This window comes from Bubalus kerabau, chromosome 3 (assembly GCF_029407905.1).
Source record: "Bubalus kerabau isolate K-KA32 ecotype Philippines breed swamp buffalo chromosome 3, PCC_UOA_SB_1v2, whole genome shotgun sequence".
NCBI lineage: Eukaryota > Metazoa > Chordata > Mammalia > Artiodactyla > Bovidae > Bubalus > Bubalus kerabau.
Window position 1 is genome coordinate 44,346,070 of NC_073626.1, and position 13,305 is coordinate 44,359,374.

At 62.2% G+C, this 13,305-nt stretch overlaps 2 protein-coding genes across 2 annotated transcripts; one reads left to right on the forward strand and one right to left on the reverse strand.

The window, feature by feature from the left end:
* Positions 1–254: 254 nt before the first annotated feature.
* Positions 255–5,277, reverse strand: LOC129647645 (gametogenetin-binding protein 1-like). The gene is made up of 6 exons (XM_055574702.1): positions 4,820–5,277; positions 3,866–3,978; positions 3,370–3,473; positions 3,068–3,218; positions 1,974–2,113; positions 255–483 (listed from the first exon to the last, which is right to left on the reverse strand). Exons 1-6 carry the CDS (start codon positions 5,275–5,277, stop codon positions 433–435), a joined length of 1,017 nt encoding a protein of 338 aa, XP_055430677.1. The 3' UTR covers positions 255–432.
* Positions 5,278–6,350: 1,073 nt separating this feature from the next.
* On the forward strand, positions 6,351–13,062 carry BAK1 (BCL2 antagonist/killer 1). Its single transcript, XM_055571690.1, has 6 exons — positions 6,351–6,598; positions 8,479–8,558; positions 9,444–9,579; positions 9,888–10,031; positions 11,096–11,276; positions 11,392–13,062. The coding sequence occupies exons 2-6, from the start codon at positions 8,489–8,491 to the stop codon at positions 11,494–11,496; spliced, it is 636 nt and encodes a 211-aa protein (XP_055427665.1). The 5' UTR covers positions 6,351–6,598; positions 8,479–8,488; the 3' UTR covers positions 11,497–13,062.
* The last annotated feature ends 243 nt before the right edge of the window (positions 13,063–13,305 follow it).

Below are 13,305 nucleotides of genomic sequence, written 5' to 3' on the forward strand. Positions count from 1 at the left end.
GCCTGGGAACTCAGGAGGAAGGGAAGTCAGGGCCTGCAGGCCTTGGTGCCCCCAGGTCCTTCCCCACCGCGGTCAGGTGCACCAGACTTGCCATCTTCCAGCTCAGATGGGGGCCGGGGCTCTGCAGCTGGGGTGGCCTGGGGCCTGTGGGCCCTGATGAGAGAGACCGAGACTCCGGGTACGCTGGGCTTGTGCAGGATGGGGGGCGGGCTCCGCAGACAGACAGTCAAGGAGCCCAATGCCGAACTGAGTTTTATTAGTAATGTGACAGGCCTGACTTTGATGAGTGGGAGCAGTCTGCCGGGCAGGCCCACCCTGCAGATGCACAGACAGGTTATCTTGAGACTCCTTGGCCCCAGGGGCTCCTTGAGGTGCCCTGAGAAGCAGGGCTCCGTCCCTCTGCGCCTGCAGGGACCCCGGGCGGCGCCGGCTTCACTCTGGAGGCCAGTTTCCCATTTCGTCCATCTCCTCCAGAAGCAGGTGCTGGGGGTTGCAAATGGGTGAAAGCGGAGGCCTTGGCGTCTCTCAGCTCTCCTCTCCCTGCTCCGCACCCCCAGAGACGAGCACCCCAAGGCCACCTTTCCGAAGCTGCCCCCAGGGGCCAGCAGCTGGCCCAGGCCCACCAGCCCAGAGCCCCCTCCCTCACCTCTGTCCTGGACACCCCTCCGAGGGGACTCGGCACCCCTCCCCCCAGCCCGGGGCGCTGCTTCTGCGGCCTCGGCGCCCCTCACCCAGGGCCCCAGCATTCCCCAAAGGCTGGGGCTTGGCTTCCTTCCCCCTCAGCCTGGTGTCCCTGAGGGCAGACCAGGAGAGACGGGGTGGTGATGAGGACAGGCCCCTCAACACGCCCCCAGCAGGCTGCCCCGCCCCCAGTGAGGCACCGCCTGAGCCACCATCCAGAAACCCCCTGATGGCCCGCTGTGTGCTCAGGCGACCCTAGGACTGCGCTGCCCGGGACGGGGCAGGCCAGCCCAGGGGGCGGCCCTGGAGGGTGCCGGGGAGGAGAGGTCTGTTCAACAGGAAAAGGCAAAAAAGCAGAAGCCCTACCAGAGACAGGACTTGTGTGGTGTAGGGTGAGGCTCCCCAGAGCACCCGGCGGCATCCTGTGGCATGGCCTAAGGCTCAGGACGAGGGGTAGGCAAGGGTTCCTGGTATTCATGACCCTCGAGAGGTGAGTCATAATCCCTGACACTGGAGTGCCCTTTGCAGTTGACTGCCACACACTCTTCAGTTCATCTCATCTTCCAATGGCCCCCTTTCCAGGTGAAGACACCAAAGCCCATATTCAAAGTCACAGACTACAGACTTTGCTCCTTCCTTTTGTGATTTGCACAGTCTGCAGGGGGCAGATGTCCACTGAAGGAAAGGGTGAACTGATAAATGAATGGAAATTTACCCAGAAAGGAAATCGACACATTTTTGTCATCAACAGATCTATCAGTGTGCACTCAGAGAAGCCTGGACAGGCCTAACCTTTAAGGCCAACGTCAAAGAGGGCGGGCTGGGGGTGGTCCCCATTGGTACCCCTGGCAACTCACCTGCTGCCTGTGTGTGTTTGTGGGAGGAGGTGTGGATGTGAATGGGAGACGGAAAAAGAGCGACCGTATGCGAATGACAGAGGCGCAGGAAAGCCATCAAGCCGCCTGATAAACTCCCTCTTCGTGGAGATGAGGAAACTGAGTCCCAGAGAGGGGGAGGGACTTGCCCGGAACCACACAGCAAATGCATGGCAGTGACGCCTTAGCAACGGGCTCTGGGCTAAGTGAGAGCCAGCCAGATGGAGAAGCCTGTGCTTAGGAGGCTGGGGTCCTGCTCTCAGAGAGACCACCATGAAGAAGGACTTGTGCCCTTCCTGCCCAGCAGGGTGCGTGGGTGGCTGGAGCCTGGGCCCGCAGCCTACGGAGAGGGGAGGTCTCCAGCCCCAGGCTCCCAGCGCCCGCAGGCAGGGCGGGGTGGTGGGTGGGTGGGTGTACCTGGCCATCCACGACGCCCGCCTCCTCCAGAGTGATCTCTGGCTGGGTCAGCAGCTCCCGGCTGTCATAGCTGCCCATCTTCCAGAGGCGGGACTCCCGCTGAACGACCAGAAGCTTTTTTAGCTCCGCCTCCACAAAACCTGAGAGCCAGAGAGAAGGGCATGGGACAAGCAGGAGGCAGCTGCAGCCTGCCGGGGATCTGAGGAAGAAGAAGTGGCCCCAGCTCTCCAAACCTCTTCCTGCCCTGCGTGGCCCCTGGTCACCCCAAGTCGGGCCCCTGGAGCCCGCCAGACTCCACCTCCCCACCGCCCAGCCTGTCCCAGGATGCTCACTGGGCTCCCTGCTCCCATCCTGAGTGTGAATCTCTTTACCTGCCTCCGGGGGGACAGTGTTCATTCGAGGGGCAGACATTTCCTTCACCCCACCCCGCCTCCCCCAGCCATCAATTCCAGCGTACCAACCCGGAGTAACCCAAGCCACGGGGGTTCAAGCCCCAGCTCTGCCACTGACCAGCGAAGTGATCATGGACAAATTACTTAACCCCTCTGGGCCCCAGTGATCTCACAGGGAAGCGAAGACGGTATAACAGGACCGACCTCAGAGTCAGAATGCAGTATTTCATGAAAAGTGCTTAGGAGAGGGTTTGGCTCGTGGTAAGGAAAACGTCAATGGAGACTTTACTGGAGGCTGTCATTCATTACCACTGAGCCATCTGCTCGCCCCACCAGGGTGGCGAGGTGGTTGCAATGGGAGGGGGGGTCCCCTGGGCACAGTCACAGCAAGTGCACACTTGAGGGGAAAACTGGGGGTGCAGGGGGGCGCCACTGAAGGAGTTAGAATTCTGGGCTGGGAAAGGGTGCTGCTGGAGGAGCCACGGTCCCTGTCGTAACCCGCCCCCCACCCCTCAAGCCTCCCCCGCCTCCCAGGCCCACACCCAGCTCCTTCTGGGGACCGGCGCCCGCAGGTCAGCCGGCCTGGGCGATCATTTTAAGTCCTGTGCTTCCCCCTGGTGGTGTTAACCGGTGTTGCATCCGAGAGCCGCTCCATCAAAGCGGGGCTGGGGCGGGGTGAGGGGGTACGGGCGGCACACCCACCCACTGTGTCCGTTGACCTGAAGGCCTTATGCAGCGGGGACTGGAGAGTGACGATGCCCGGCACGCAGAGCTTGAGGGCGCTGTCTTCCTCCGCCGCAGCCGCCTTTTCCTCGCCGGGCTCCTCTAGGGGCAGGCCTTCCTTGAGAGGGAACTGAGGGTGGACGGCCACCCCGCAGGTGAGGGGGGCAGCTGAGCCCGGGCCCCACCCCGACCCCGGCCCCCGAGCAGAAAGCAGGAGCGGGCAAGACGGGCGCGCTCTCCCGGGCCCAGCCCTGCCTCCGCCCGCCCCCTCGCGCCGGGGCCCCACGGATCTTGGCCATGGCCCCTTTCTGCAGCCGCTTGTACAAGCCGAGGAGGCGGTTCCAGGGAGCTGCCCCCACCTTGGAGGAGGCCAGCCTTGGGTCACCTGTGGAGGGCAGTGGTCACTGGGAGCCCACAGCAAAGGGTGGAGGCCCAGCCTGAGGACCACGGGTCCATCGGGAGGGCTGAGCTAGGGCCAGCTTTCCTTGTGTCCTTTGGCAAACGCTGGCTATGTGCCAGGCACAGTTCTAGGCACTTCATGGAGAGAGAACATCTCACTTAATCCTTGCTAATGCCCTCTGACAGAGGTGCTATCACGCTCCCATTCTACAGATGGGGAAACTGAGATGTACAAAGACTGAGCGACTTGCCGCCCTCACACGTGTGCTGAGTGTAGCTGGGATCCAGCTCCGCTCAGACTGCCCAGCGTCCTCCGGGCCCCCCACCCCCGGCACGATGCCCTGGCCATCCCCCGGGGCCTGTGGCCACCGCACTCACCATCGAGCAGACATTCCTCCTCCCTGGTGAAGGCCTCGGGGCTGAACTCCAGTGGCCCCACGGCCCTCCGCACGCATCCCGGCTCCACTGCCAAGGCCTGGGCAGAGTGGCCCCTGACCCCAGAGCACAGTCAGATGGGGGTGGCAGGTGGGGCCTGAGAGGTGGTGAAGGTCCCAAACCCCCGTGGAAACCCCGCTCAGCTCCTCCACCCCCCTGCTCCTCCCCGCTCCCTGCTCTGCCCTCTGGGGTCTTCATCACAGAGGGAGATGATACCCCCAAAAGTAGAGTGAGAGGGGGATGAGGAGGGGAGGGGCCCAGCAAGGAGCTGGGAAGTGATGGGTGGCCCAGGTCACCCCACACGCACCCTTCCTCGTCCCTGGCCTGTGCCCTTGTTCTTTTGGTGCCCCTATGCACAACCCCTCACTTGCAGGAGGAGCCCTGTCTCTGCCTCCCTCTGCCCTCTCCAGGTTCCTCTCCACCCTTGATGTGAACGACCATGCCCACCCAGTCCTCTGCCCACCCAAGGAGTCCGTTCCTGATAGTGAAAGTCACTCAGTCATGTCGGACTCTTTGTAACCCCATGGACTTTACAGTCTGTGGAATTCTCCAGGCCAGAATACCGGAGTGGGTAGCCGTTCCCTTCTCCAGGGGATCTTCCCAACACAGGGATCTAACCCAGGTCTCCCGCATTGCAGGTGGATTCTTTACCAGCTGAGCCACCAGGGAAGCCCAAGAATACTGGAGTGGGTAGCCTATCCCTTCTCCAGCGGATCTTCCCGACCCAGGAATCAGACTGGGGTCTCCTGCCTTGCAGGTGGGCTCTTTACCGGCTGAGCCACCAGGGAAGCCCCTGGTCCCTCCCCAGTTCTGGTCCTCAAACCTCAGGTCCACGTCCCCCTCCCTCCTGACACCCTGGCTCCCCCTAGCTCCTCCATCCGCAGCCCAGCCCCTCACCTTTCTGAGGTCCCCATATTCCCCGAGGCCTCCCCTGTGGCCGCCTCTTCCCTCTCCTCCAGCTCAGACAAGTGGCCCAGCACCTCCTGGCTTCCTCTGGGCAGGACTGGCTTCACCTCTATGCCCTGAGCCACGACCCTCAGGACCTCTGATGGAGGGGAGGTCTGGGCCCCAGGGTCCCCCATCTCCAGCCCTGAGGGGCTCGGCTGCGGCAGGGCCCCAGGGCGGGCAAAGGGCAGCGTGGCGGGAGGCCTGGACTCCCTCCTCATGGCTCGTCCCTGACAGTCGGTCATCAAGGAGACGGTGTCCTGCCCCCTCAGGGGCCACGACCGGCCCCTCCACAGGGCCCTGTCTGAGCTCTTCGGGCTGCGCTTGCTGCCCACCAACCTCCGGAAAAAGCAGAACATGGAGAAGCGGCCCAAAATTTGGGGTCGAGGGCTTGAAGCAGGGGCCTCCATTCTGAAAGGGTCCCTGACTCAGAGGGAGGGGCCGCAGCAGACACCGCAGGACCAACTGCTTAAGAACAGAAGGGGGTTTTCAAATTGAAAACCTCCAGTTGGAAACTTCCAGGAGTTCTAGAAGGCAGGGGGGGAGGGGGGATTCGTTGGGGCAGAGAGGGAGGGGTTTTGACGAGGCCTAGGGAGCCAGCTGGGGTGGGGGGGCTTGGGGGGTTGGGGAAGCCCCAGGAGACAGTGCAGGGGGCAGGCAGAGGAGTCCAGAGGAACCCCAGCTCTGAGGATGGGGTGGTGGCCCAGGGCTTTCTCCTCCCCGCCTGTCCCCCTGCGGCCGTTGCCATCCTTGGGAAGCACTCATTCCCCAGCAGCTGTCCTCCCCCTTCCCTCCCTTCTCAGCATCCAGCTGGCACGGGCCCACCGTGCCCTCTTTTCTGTGTACCTGCCTGGCACAGTCAGGGGGACGTCACATTTCCTCTGTGGAGACCACCAAGGTAGGTGCCTGGTGCACAGTCTTAACTGCACGCTGAATCTCAATTTAGTATTATTCCTGGAGACCTGATTATAAACCCATCTCAGTGACCCTGGGAGAGGTTCCTTAAATCAGCTGAGTCTCAGTTTGTTCCCCTGTAAGATGGGTGTGGCCCACTGCACCAACTTCCCAGGGTTGTTCCAAAGTGCTCTTATTTATTTTTTTAATATTTATTTATTTGGCTGCACTGTGTCTGAGTTGCAGCACGTGAACTCTTAGTTGCTACGTGTGGGCTCTAGTTCCCTGACCAGGGATCGAACCCAGACCTCCCTGCATTAGGAGGACAGTCTTAGCCACTGGACCACCAAGGAAGTCTGTCCAAAGGGCTTTTAAAGTGCCTGGCACACAGTGGGGCTCAAGGAACCACCCCATCCTGGCTGTTTTGCTGGCACTGATGGAAGGGAGCAGGGAAGAGATCAAGAATGAGGACTGGGAACTAGGGTGGGGGAAAAGCCGTGGGGGAGGAGGAGGGGAAGCCACTTTCTCCTGCGGAGCCCAGACCCGCCTCAGGCCAAGGGCTGCGGCTTCGCATCCGGCGGCCACTGAGCGACTTCCTCTAGAGGGAGCTGATGGGAGCCGGGAGCCGCCGGCGCCTCTATGATCGCTGCAGCCCCGTGGGTCCCCAGGGCCGCGCTGGGACCGGCAGAGGCTGCACTCCAGACACCAGGGATCCACTGACGCCCCTTCCTGGAAGCCAGGCCTGGGGACGTGACCCTAGGAGCAGCCCCCGGCCCCTCAGGATCTCTGGCCTCCGCCCCGCTGGGCCATCCCAGGCCTGGGCCAGGGTCCGGGGAGGTAAGCTGGGAGAGTCCTGCCCATGCCCCCCTCCCTGGGCAGCCCCAGGCCTGGGGTGAGGCAGGGAGCCCCTGGGGAGCCCGCTGGGGAGGGGGACGCCGCTGTGAAGCTTGCCCGGGCAGCTCCACCAACCCTCGATGGTGGCCCAATCCAGCCGGGGCTCCCTCGGGCTGCCCCTGAGGCGGCGTCCCCTCTTGCCCTGGCCCTGGCTGCCCGAGAATCGCGTGCCAAAGAGCCAGGTTCTTTAGCAGTCTGGGGGATGGGAGTGGAGGTCAGAGTCAAGGTCAAGGGCAGCGGGAAACCGTTCACAGTGCTTCCTGCTGCCCCAGGAGTCCTAAGACCAGGTTGGGATCTGCCCCCTCCCCCCCAACTCCAGCAGCATCCTGGGCCTGGCCAACCCAAAAGGTGGGGCACAGCGGACTCTCCCCACCAGGAAGTTAGGCCACTTGGATGGGGGCAGAGGAAGCCCCGGTCGGCTCAGGCCTCTGGCCCTGGGGCGGGTTCCAAGGCTCCACCCCATCCCCAGCCGGGAGCCCCAGGGGTATGGGAGAGGCTGTTGAGGTGCAGTTAGCATCCTTCAGCCCTGATGCCCTGGGGGGCACCACGTTTGGGTACCAAGGGAGGGAGAAAGGCGCCTTGTTTGGGAAGCAGCTTCTAGGATGCGGGGTGCCAGGCAAAGGTCTGTCTCAGGCAGGCGGGGGACCGCAGGCTGCAGGAGGGGCGAGTCCCTTCTCCCTGTCCCTGCCCCCTTGGCAGTGAAGGGGTGGGGCGCACAGGTGGACCCTCCCCACCCTTCTCCTGAGGCCCTTTGGAAAATGGCCCCAGGCCTGAGCGGGGTAGGGTATATGGTTCACAGGCCCTCCCAGGGAGGAGGGGGTACACAGGCCCTCCCAGGGAGGAGAGGGCGGCCTGTGTGTTGGGCCCGGCCTGGGCCCTCCCGAGTGGGGAGAGGAGGGGGCTTCCCGCCTGGGTGATGGAGGCAGCTTTGGGGTGCCGGGAAATGAGGAGGGTGCAAACTGAAAGTGAAACAGCTTATGTCCAGGAAACACTTGCTCTGCCCAGGGTTCACTGAGCCGCCAGGGGCTGTGGCCAGAACCCGGAAAAGGAGGGAAACGGGGGGGGGAGGCCGGAGACAGGAGGGCAAGGGCTACACGTGGTTTCCTCAGCCACCTGCTAGGCAGATGGGGCAAAGGCAGAGACTGATGCCGGCAACTGGGAAGCAAGCCTGACCTGAGCGCTGAGGAGAGCATGGACACGTGTGGAAATTCAGTCACCCTGACGGTTTGACGAGCCCTGTGGCCTGGGGCGTTCCTTGAGCCTCAGTTTTCCCACCTGTGCAGTGGGCATGACGGTGCCTACCCTGCCATGCTACCCACCGCGTCCCACACCTCCTCCCGCACGTGTGAGGAGGACACCACAGGCCCAAGTTGGAAAACAGGTGTGCTCTGACTAGCTGGAGGGGAAGTGGGGCCTTCAGGGACGGCCTTCACGGGTCACTGGCTGGAAGGTAGTGAGTCTGCAGTGAGTGTGGACTGGATAGGGTTCAGAGGGCCCCAGCAGCAGCGGAAGGAAACCCTGCCTCTGAAACTTGCCTCCCCGGCCCAGGAACGGGGTAAGACGTGACTAGACAGCCGCTTGGGCACCGCTGTGGCCTCCCCACCCCGGGGCCTGCGCTGGTCCCCGGCAGGGGCAGTCTTGGCTGCCTGGCCTTTCTCAGCCCCAGTCTTCCTTGAAGAGCCACCAGTGAAGTGATAAGTTCTTGGGTCAGTGGGTCTTTCGGGAGGGGGCCCTCCCTGCCTCCACGGACTGCCGGAGCCCCTGGTCGCATCTCTGCTTTCCTATCTGCCCCCAACACAGTCTGAAGCTGCTTTTCTCCCCAGGACCTGAGGAATGGCTTCTGGACAAGGCCCAGGTCCCCCCGGGCAGGACTGCGACGAGCCTGACCCCTCCTCCACCTCGGGTAAGGGTCTGTCTGCCCCCTTACCCACCCCATAACCACCGGGGCCAGCTGGGAGGTTGGCGAGAGCAGACCTGGACAGTCCCAGGGGCCCACCTCAGTTTACCCGCCTTGCGCAAAGGAGAAAAGCACCTCCCCACCCAGTGTGGGCGGCCCACTGGCTCACCAGCGGGGGTGCAGGGAAGACCGAGCCCCGGGAGCGGCGTGGGGAAGGACACGTGGAGGCCGAGGGAGGGGGCAGTGAGTCTGAGGAGGACACTCTGCCCTTCCTGGGCAGCCGGGCAGGATGGGTGAGCAGGAGGGAAGGTGTGGGGCGGGGCTGTCTTATCCCAGCTGGAGAAATAAGGAAGTGAGGCAGCTTATCACCTGATCAGGGCTGTTCAACAGGGAGACTGGGCTGTTAGACTCTGGGGAGGAAGGAAGAGAGTGCCCTCTTCCAAGGGGACCACCCGGAAGGCTGGCAGCTCTGCCACCCAGCACAGGCTGCTTCCTGGACTTTGGGTTCCATCCCAGGCCACTCACTATGTCCCAATGTGACTTTCCTGGGCTGTAGTTTCAAACTCTGTTTCCCACGTTCCCTAAGCCAAGCCATACGGCCGGGTGCCTTGGACACTAAAAGCCAGAGACCCAAACTCCCGGGAATCTATCCTGGCCACACTGCTCACTCCAGCCGCATGACCTCAAGCAAGTTATGCAAACACCGTGCCTCAGTTTCCTCATCTGTAAACGGGGCGGTCGCCTCCACGAGGCTGCTGTGAGAAGACAGCTCTACTCAGAGTCAGCCCTAGGTGTCACCTGAGGGCTAGAGGTGGGACAGGTGTGTCCCCCAGCAGAGGGAACCCTCCTCCCCAGAGCACTTCCTCCCTGACTCTCGGCTTTGGTCCCCAGAGGAGCAGGTAGCCCGGGACACCGAGGAGGTCTTCCGCAGCTACGTCTTTTACCGCCATCAGCAGGAACAGGAGGCCGAGGGGGCGGCTGCGCCTACTGACCCAGAGATGGTCACCTTGCACCCAGAACCTAGCAGGTGAGCTGCAGCCCCTGGACGTGCTGAGAGGAGCGGAGACTCATGCAGGGTCACCGTGCTGGTCCTGGCAGCTGAGCAAGCCTGGGAGCTTCTCCTGCTGCTGCCCTTTTGCATTCGGGTCCCCGCTCCCATCCCAGAACCGGCACCCTTTTCAGCACAGCCTGCCCCTTGTGCCTGGGCCCAGCCTTCATGTCTGAGCACACGGTCAGGACTTCCCAGGAGGGGCGCCCGAGGCCAGGGCATCTCAGGCAGGAGCGGTTTGCTGCCAGCCCGGGCCCCAACTCACTGGCCGCCTCCCGCTCCTCCAGCACCATGGGGCAGGTGGGCCGCCAGCTCGCCGTCATCGGGGACGACATCAACCGGCGCTATGACACGGAGTTCCAGGCCATGCTGCAGCACCTGCAGCCGACGGCAGACAACGCCTATGAGTACTTCACCAAGATCGCGTCCAGGTAGCCCTGGCCACCGCCCCTCCACGGCGCTGTCCCCACCGCGCCAGGCCCTGCCCGTGAAACAGGAGACAGCTTCTCTGCTGGTGTCGGGAGACGTGTTTTCTGTCCCTGCCTCTGCTGTTAACTCACGTGTGGCTTTGGGCCCCCGTCTTTCTCTTTCTAAGCCCAGACTCCTCATCTTTGTACACAAGGGCACAGCCTTCATGAGCCCTGATACCAACATGAGCTGGTGGATCAGGACTGTGTGTGTGGGGTGGGGCTCGCAGTGGGGGTGTTCCCAGAGCTCCCCAGCACTGCTGAGACACAGCTGTTGTTCTGATTTGGAGCCACATTTCACACAAAAATGGTTGCTGGACCTGGCTTCAGCCCACCGGGTCCTGAAAATGACTTCCTGATGCTGAGATCTGGCCTCAAGAGACCAACAGCCTGGGCGAATCCTAGCTTCGCCATTTACCGGCTGCATGACACATCCTAGCCTTCAGTCTCCTGGTCCGTGAACTAGGGGGAATACGCTTAGGATTGCGTGCACACTTAGAGGTGTTAGCCGTTGTCACCATGCGGATTAAGGAAGTCAGTCACGGAGTAGATTCGAGGCTGAGGGTGAAGGCAGGAGCAGGAGATGGAATCAGTGCTCAGAGCTGAACACCCTGCCTGTGTCCTTAGAGGCCACCGCCCACTCCGCTGTGATTCCAAGACTGTCCTAACCTCCTCTTCTGTCCTTTTCTCTCTGCCGTCCCGGGCTGCCAGGCCAGCAGCAGCACCCACAGGTAATCTCCCCGCTGCCTCTACCCACCTGCTCTGCCCTCCACGCTCTGTGTGCCTTTGAGCCCCAGCAGCAGCGCCCCACTCATCTGCCCTCTGAGCTTTCTCCTTTCACAGGGACACGGGCTCTTCCCAGATCGAGGCCAGGCTGGGGCAGCCTCTACCCCCCCAGTTCACGGCTAAGCCATTTTTGCTTTCCAGCAGGGAGGAGATGGGGATGGGGGGTCCAAAGGGATGGGAGGGGGAAGGAAGTCAAAGGCCCCCCCAGGGGTCTCCAGCAACGGCATCTCCCCTGCCCGCAGCCTGTTTGAGAGCGGTATCAACTGGGGCCGCGTGGTGGCTTTGCTGGGCTTCGGCTACCGCCTGGCCCTCCACGTCTACCAGCGCGGCCTGACCGGCTTCCTGGGCCAGGTGACCCGCTTCGTGGCCGACTTCATGCTGCGTCGCTCCATCGCCCGGTGGATCGCGCAGAGGGGTGGCTGGGTGAGTGCCTGAGCATTGGTCACCCTCTCCTTGTTGCTGTGCCCCTCCCAGCCCCACCCTGGCCCCGGGAGCCACCAGCACCCTCCGCCCATGACCCTTCTGTCTCTCCTGGCAGGTGGCAGCCCTGGACTTGGGGAACGGCCCCATCAAGAACGTAGTCATAGTTCTGGCTGTGGTTTTGTTGGGCCAGTTTGTGGTACGAAGATTCTTCAAGTCATGACTCCTGGAGGGGCCCTTTGGGGTCCTGAGACCCTTCTGTGGACTTTGACCCCGGCTTCTCCTCTCACCTCCTCTCCAACAGGGGTGTCCCCCTGCCCCCCATTAAGAGCACAGAAGCTTTAGTAAGTGGGCACTCCAGCTTTGGAGTGCCCCTGCCCAGGGGCATCCATCAGACTGCTGGGTGCTCCAACATCGCATGGTGCTAACGGACCCCCTCTCAGAGTGGGGCGGTGGCCTCTCCCTTAGCTCTCTGGGACCCCCTCAGCCCTGTCTGCTCGGTGCTGGGGAGACTGATAACTTGGGGAAGCAAGAGGCTGGGAACCACTTCTCCCAAGTCGTTGTTATCGGTTTTAGCTTTTTATAATACCCTTAGGAGGGAACCCCTCCTTCCCACCACTCTGCCCAAAGCCAGGACAGCTGGGCTGTGGGGGTTAGTAGCTCTACCCTTCCCCAGAATTTAGCAGTTCTGGAAGGTTGAGCTTGAAAGCTGGGCCTGGAGCCCAGTCCTGGCCCTTCCTAAGCATCACGTTCCCCGGGAACAGGACTGGGGCGGGGCGGGGCCGGGGGGTGGGGGGAAGGTGCTGCTCGGCTCCCCCCCAGCCCCTGCTACCCTCTTCCCCGCCCCGGCCGGCCGATACTGACTTTGCAGGTGGACTCTCAGGGATTCAGGGTGGGGTGGAATGGGGTGCAGGCCAGAGCTCCTGAGGGCCTCTGTCCCCCCATGTTACCACTTGCTCCCACCCATCACTACAAGCGCAGCTTGCCACACCCCCCTACTCCAGGTGAGGAAGGGAGGGGTCTCATCTGAGTGCACTGCCCGGGTCCCCACCTCACCTGGGCTACAGGGTTTAGGACTGCGGTTTGTCATTGTCAGGGAAAGGAGGGGTAGGGAGCCCATCTTGAAGTTTCTGAGTGAGAGAAGGGCTAGAAACACCACTAGGAACCCCAGGGTTGGGGCCCTCCCTTCTGGCCTGGGCACAGTGTAATCCGGGGGTATGCACAGGGGAACTGTGAATACTTGAACTCCGCCCCCAACCTCTACCCTCCGCACCCCACACCTGCCTGAGCCCCTCCTGATGGTGGGGTCAAGTGCCTCATCTATCTTGCACAGCTGAGGGATTCAGAGGTCAGGGGAGAGGAGTTCTTGATTAAACCAAATGCAGGGAGGGGGCGCAGAGGGAGCCGCCTGGCCACCTTCCACCCTCTGAGTGTGTCTGAAAATAAACTGCAACCCCCACTCAGACTTGATCCTTTTTGTCTTCTCCACTACCCCTCTCTTCATCAGGCTGACTGGGGGAACCTGGGCATGAGTGACTTTCACCTGGTTTTTACTGACGGCTCTCCTCTGGAGCCCCCAAAACCCTGTGGAGGGCTGGGTGTGTTTCTCCAGCCGTCTAGAAGGGCTTGCTTGGCCCCTTCCCACTCGCTACCCTCTTCTCTGGGAACTTTCCTCATTTCTTGGGGTTCCAGGCGAGTGTCCCATTCCCACAGGAAGTCAGGAGTCCCCAAACTGCTAGGCTCTGGCTGCAGAGCTGGTGGAGCAGCTGCCCTTTCCTGGGGACCCCCACAGGCCTGGTCTGAACTCTCCCTTCCGGGGACCACCACCCACGCTTGGCTCCACCTGGGATGCAGCATCCCGGCTCCCTCTTCAGCCTGTCCCCCACAGCTTGCACACACACAAGGCTTTTCATTCTAGGAGTTCTCTGCTGCATGGGAGTCCCTATGGGGAGGCAGCCAGGGGTGATAAAAATAACAAGCACGGAGGCGTTTAAATGTTCCAAAACCGAGGAAGTCTTTCTAGTCCCGGGCA

Excerpts from the sequence above, each read along its gene's own strand:
- BAK1 (XM_055571690.1), top strand. The coding sequence starts at position 8,489 with ATGGCTTCTGGACAAGGCCCAGGTCCCCCCGGGCAGGACTGCGACGAG. Across the intron at positions 9,580-9,887 it reads TTGCACCCAGAACCTAGCAG|CACCATGGGGCAGGTGGGCC; the intron begins GTGAGCTGCAGC and ends CCGCTCCTCCAG. Across the intron at positions 11,277-11,391 it reads TCGCGCAGAGGGGTGGCTGG|GTGGCAGCCCTGGACTTGGG; the intron begins GTGAGTGCCTGA and ends CTCTCCTGGCAG.
- LOC129647645 (XM_055574702.1), bottom strand. The coding sequence starts at position 5,277 with ATGGAGGCCCCTGCTTCAAGCCCTCGACCCCAAATTTTGGGCCGCTTC. Across the intron at positions 3,979-4,819 it reads AATATGGGGACCTCAGAAAG|GGGCCACTCTGCCCAGGCCT; the intron begins GTGAGGGGCTGG and ends CTCTGGGGTCAG. Across the intron at positions 484-1,973 it reads CGGGCGTCGTGGATGGCCAG|CACCTGCTTCTGGAGGAGAT; the intron begins GTACACCCACCC and ends TGCAACCCCCAG.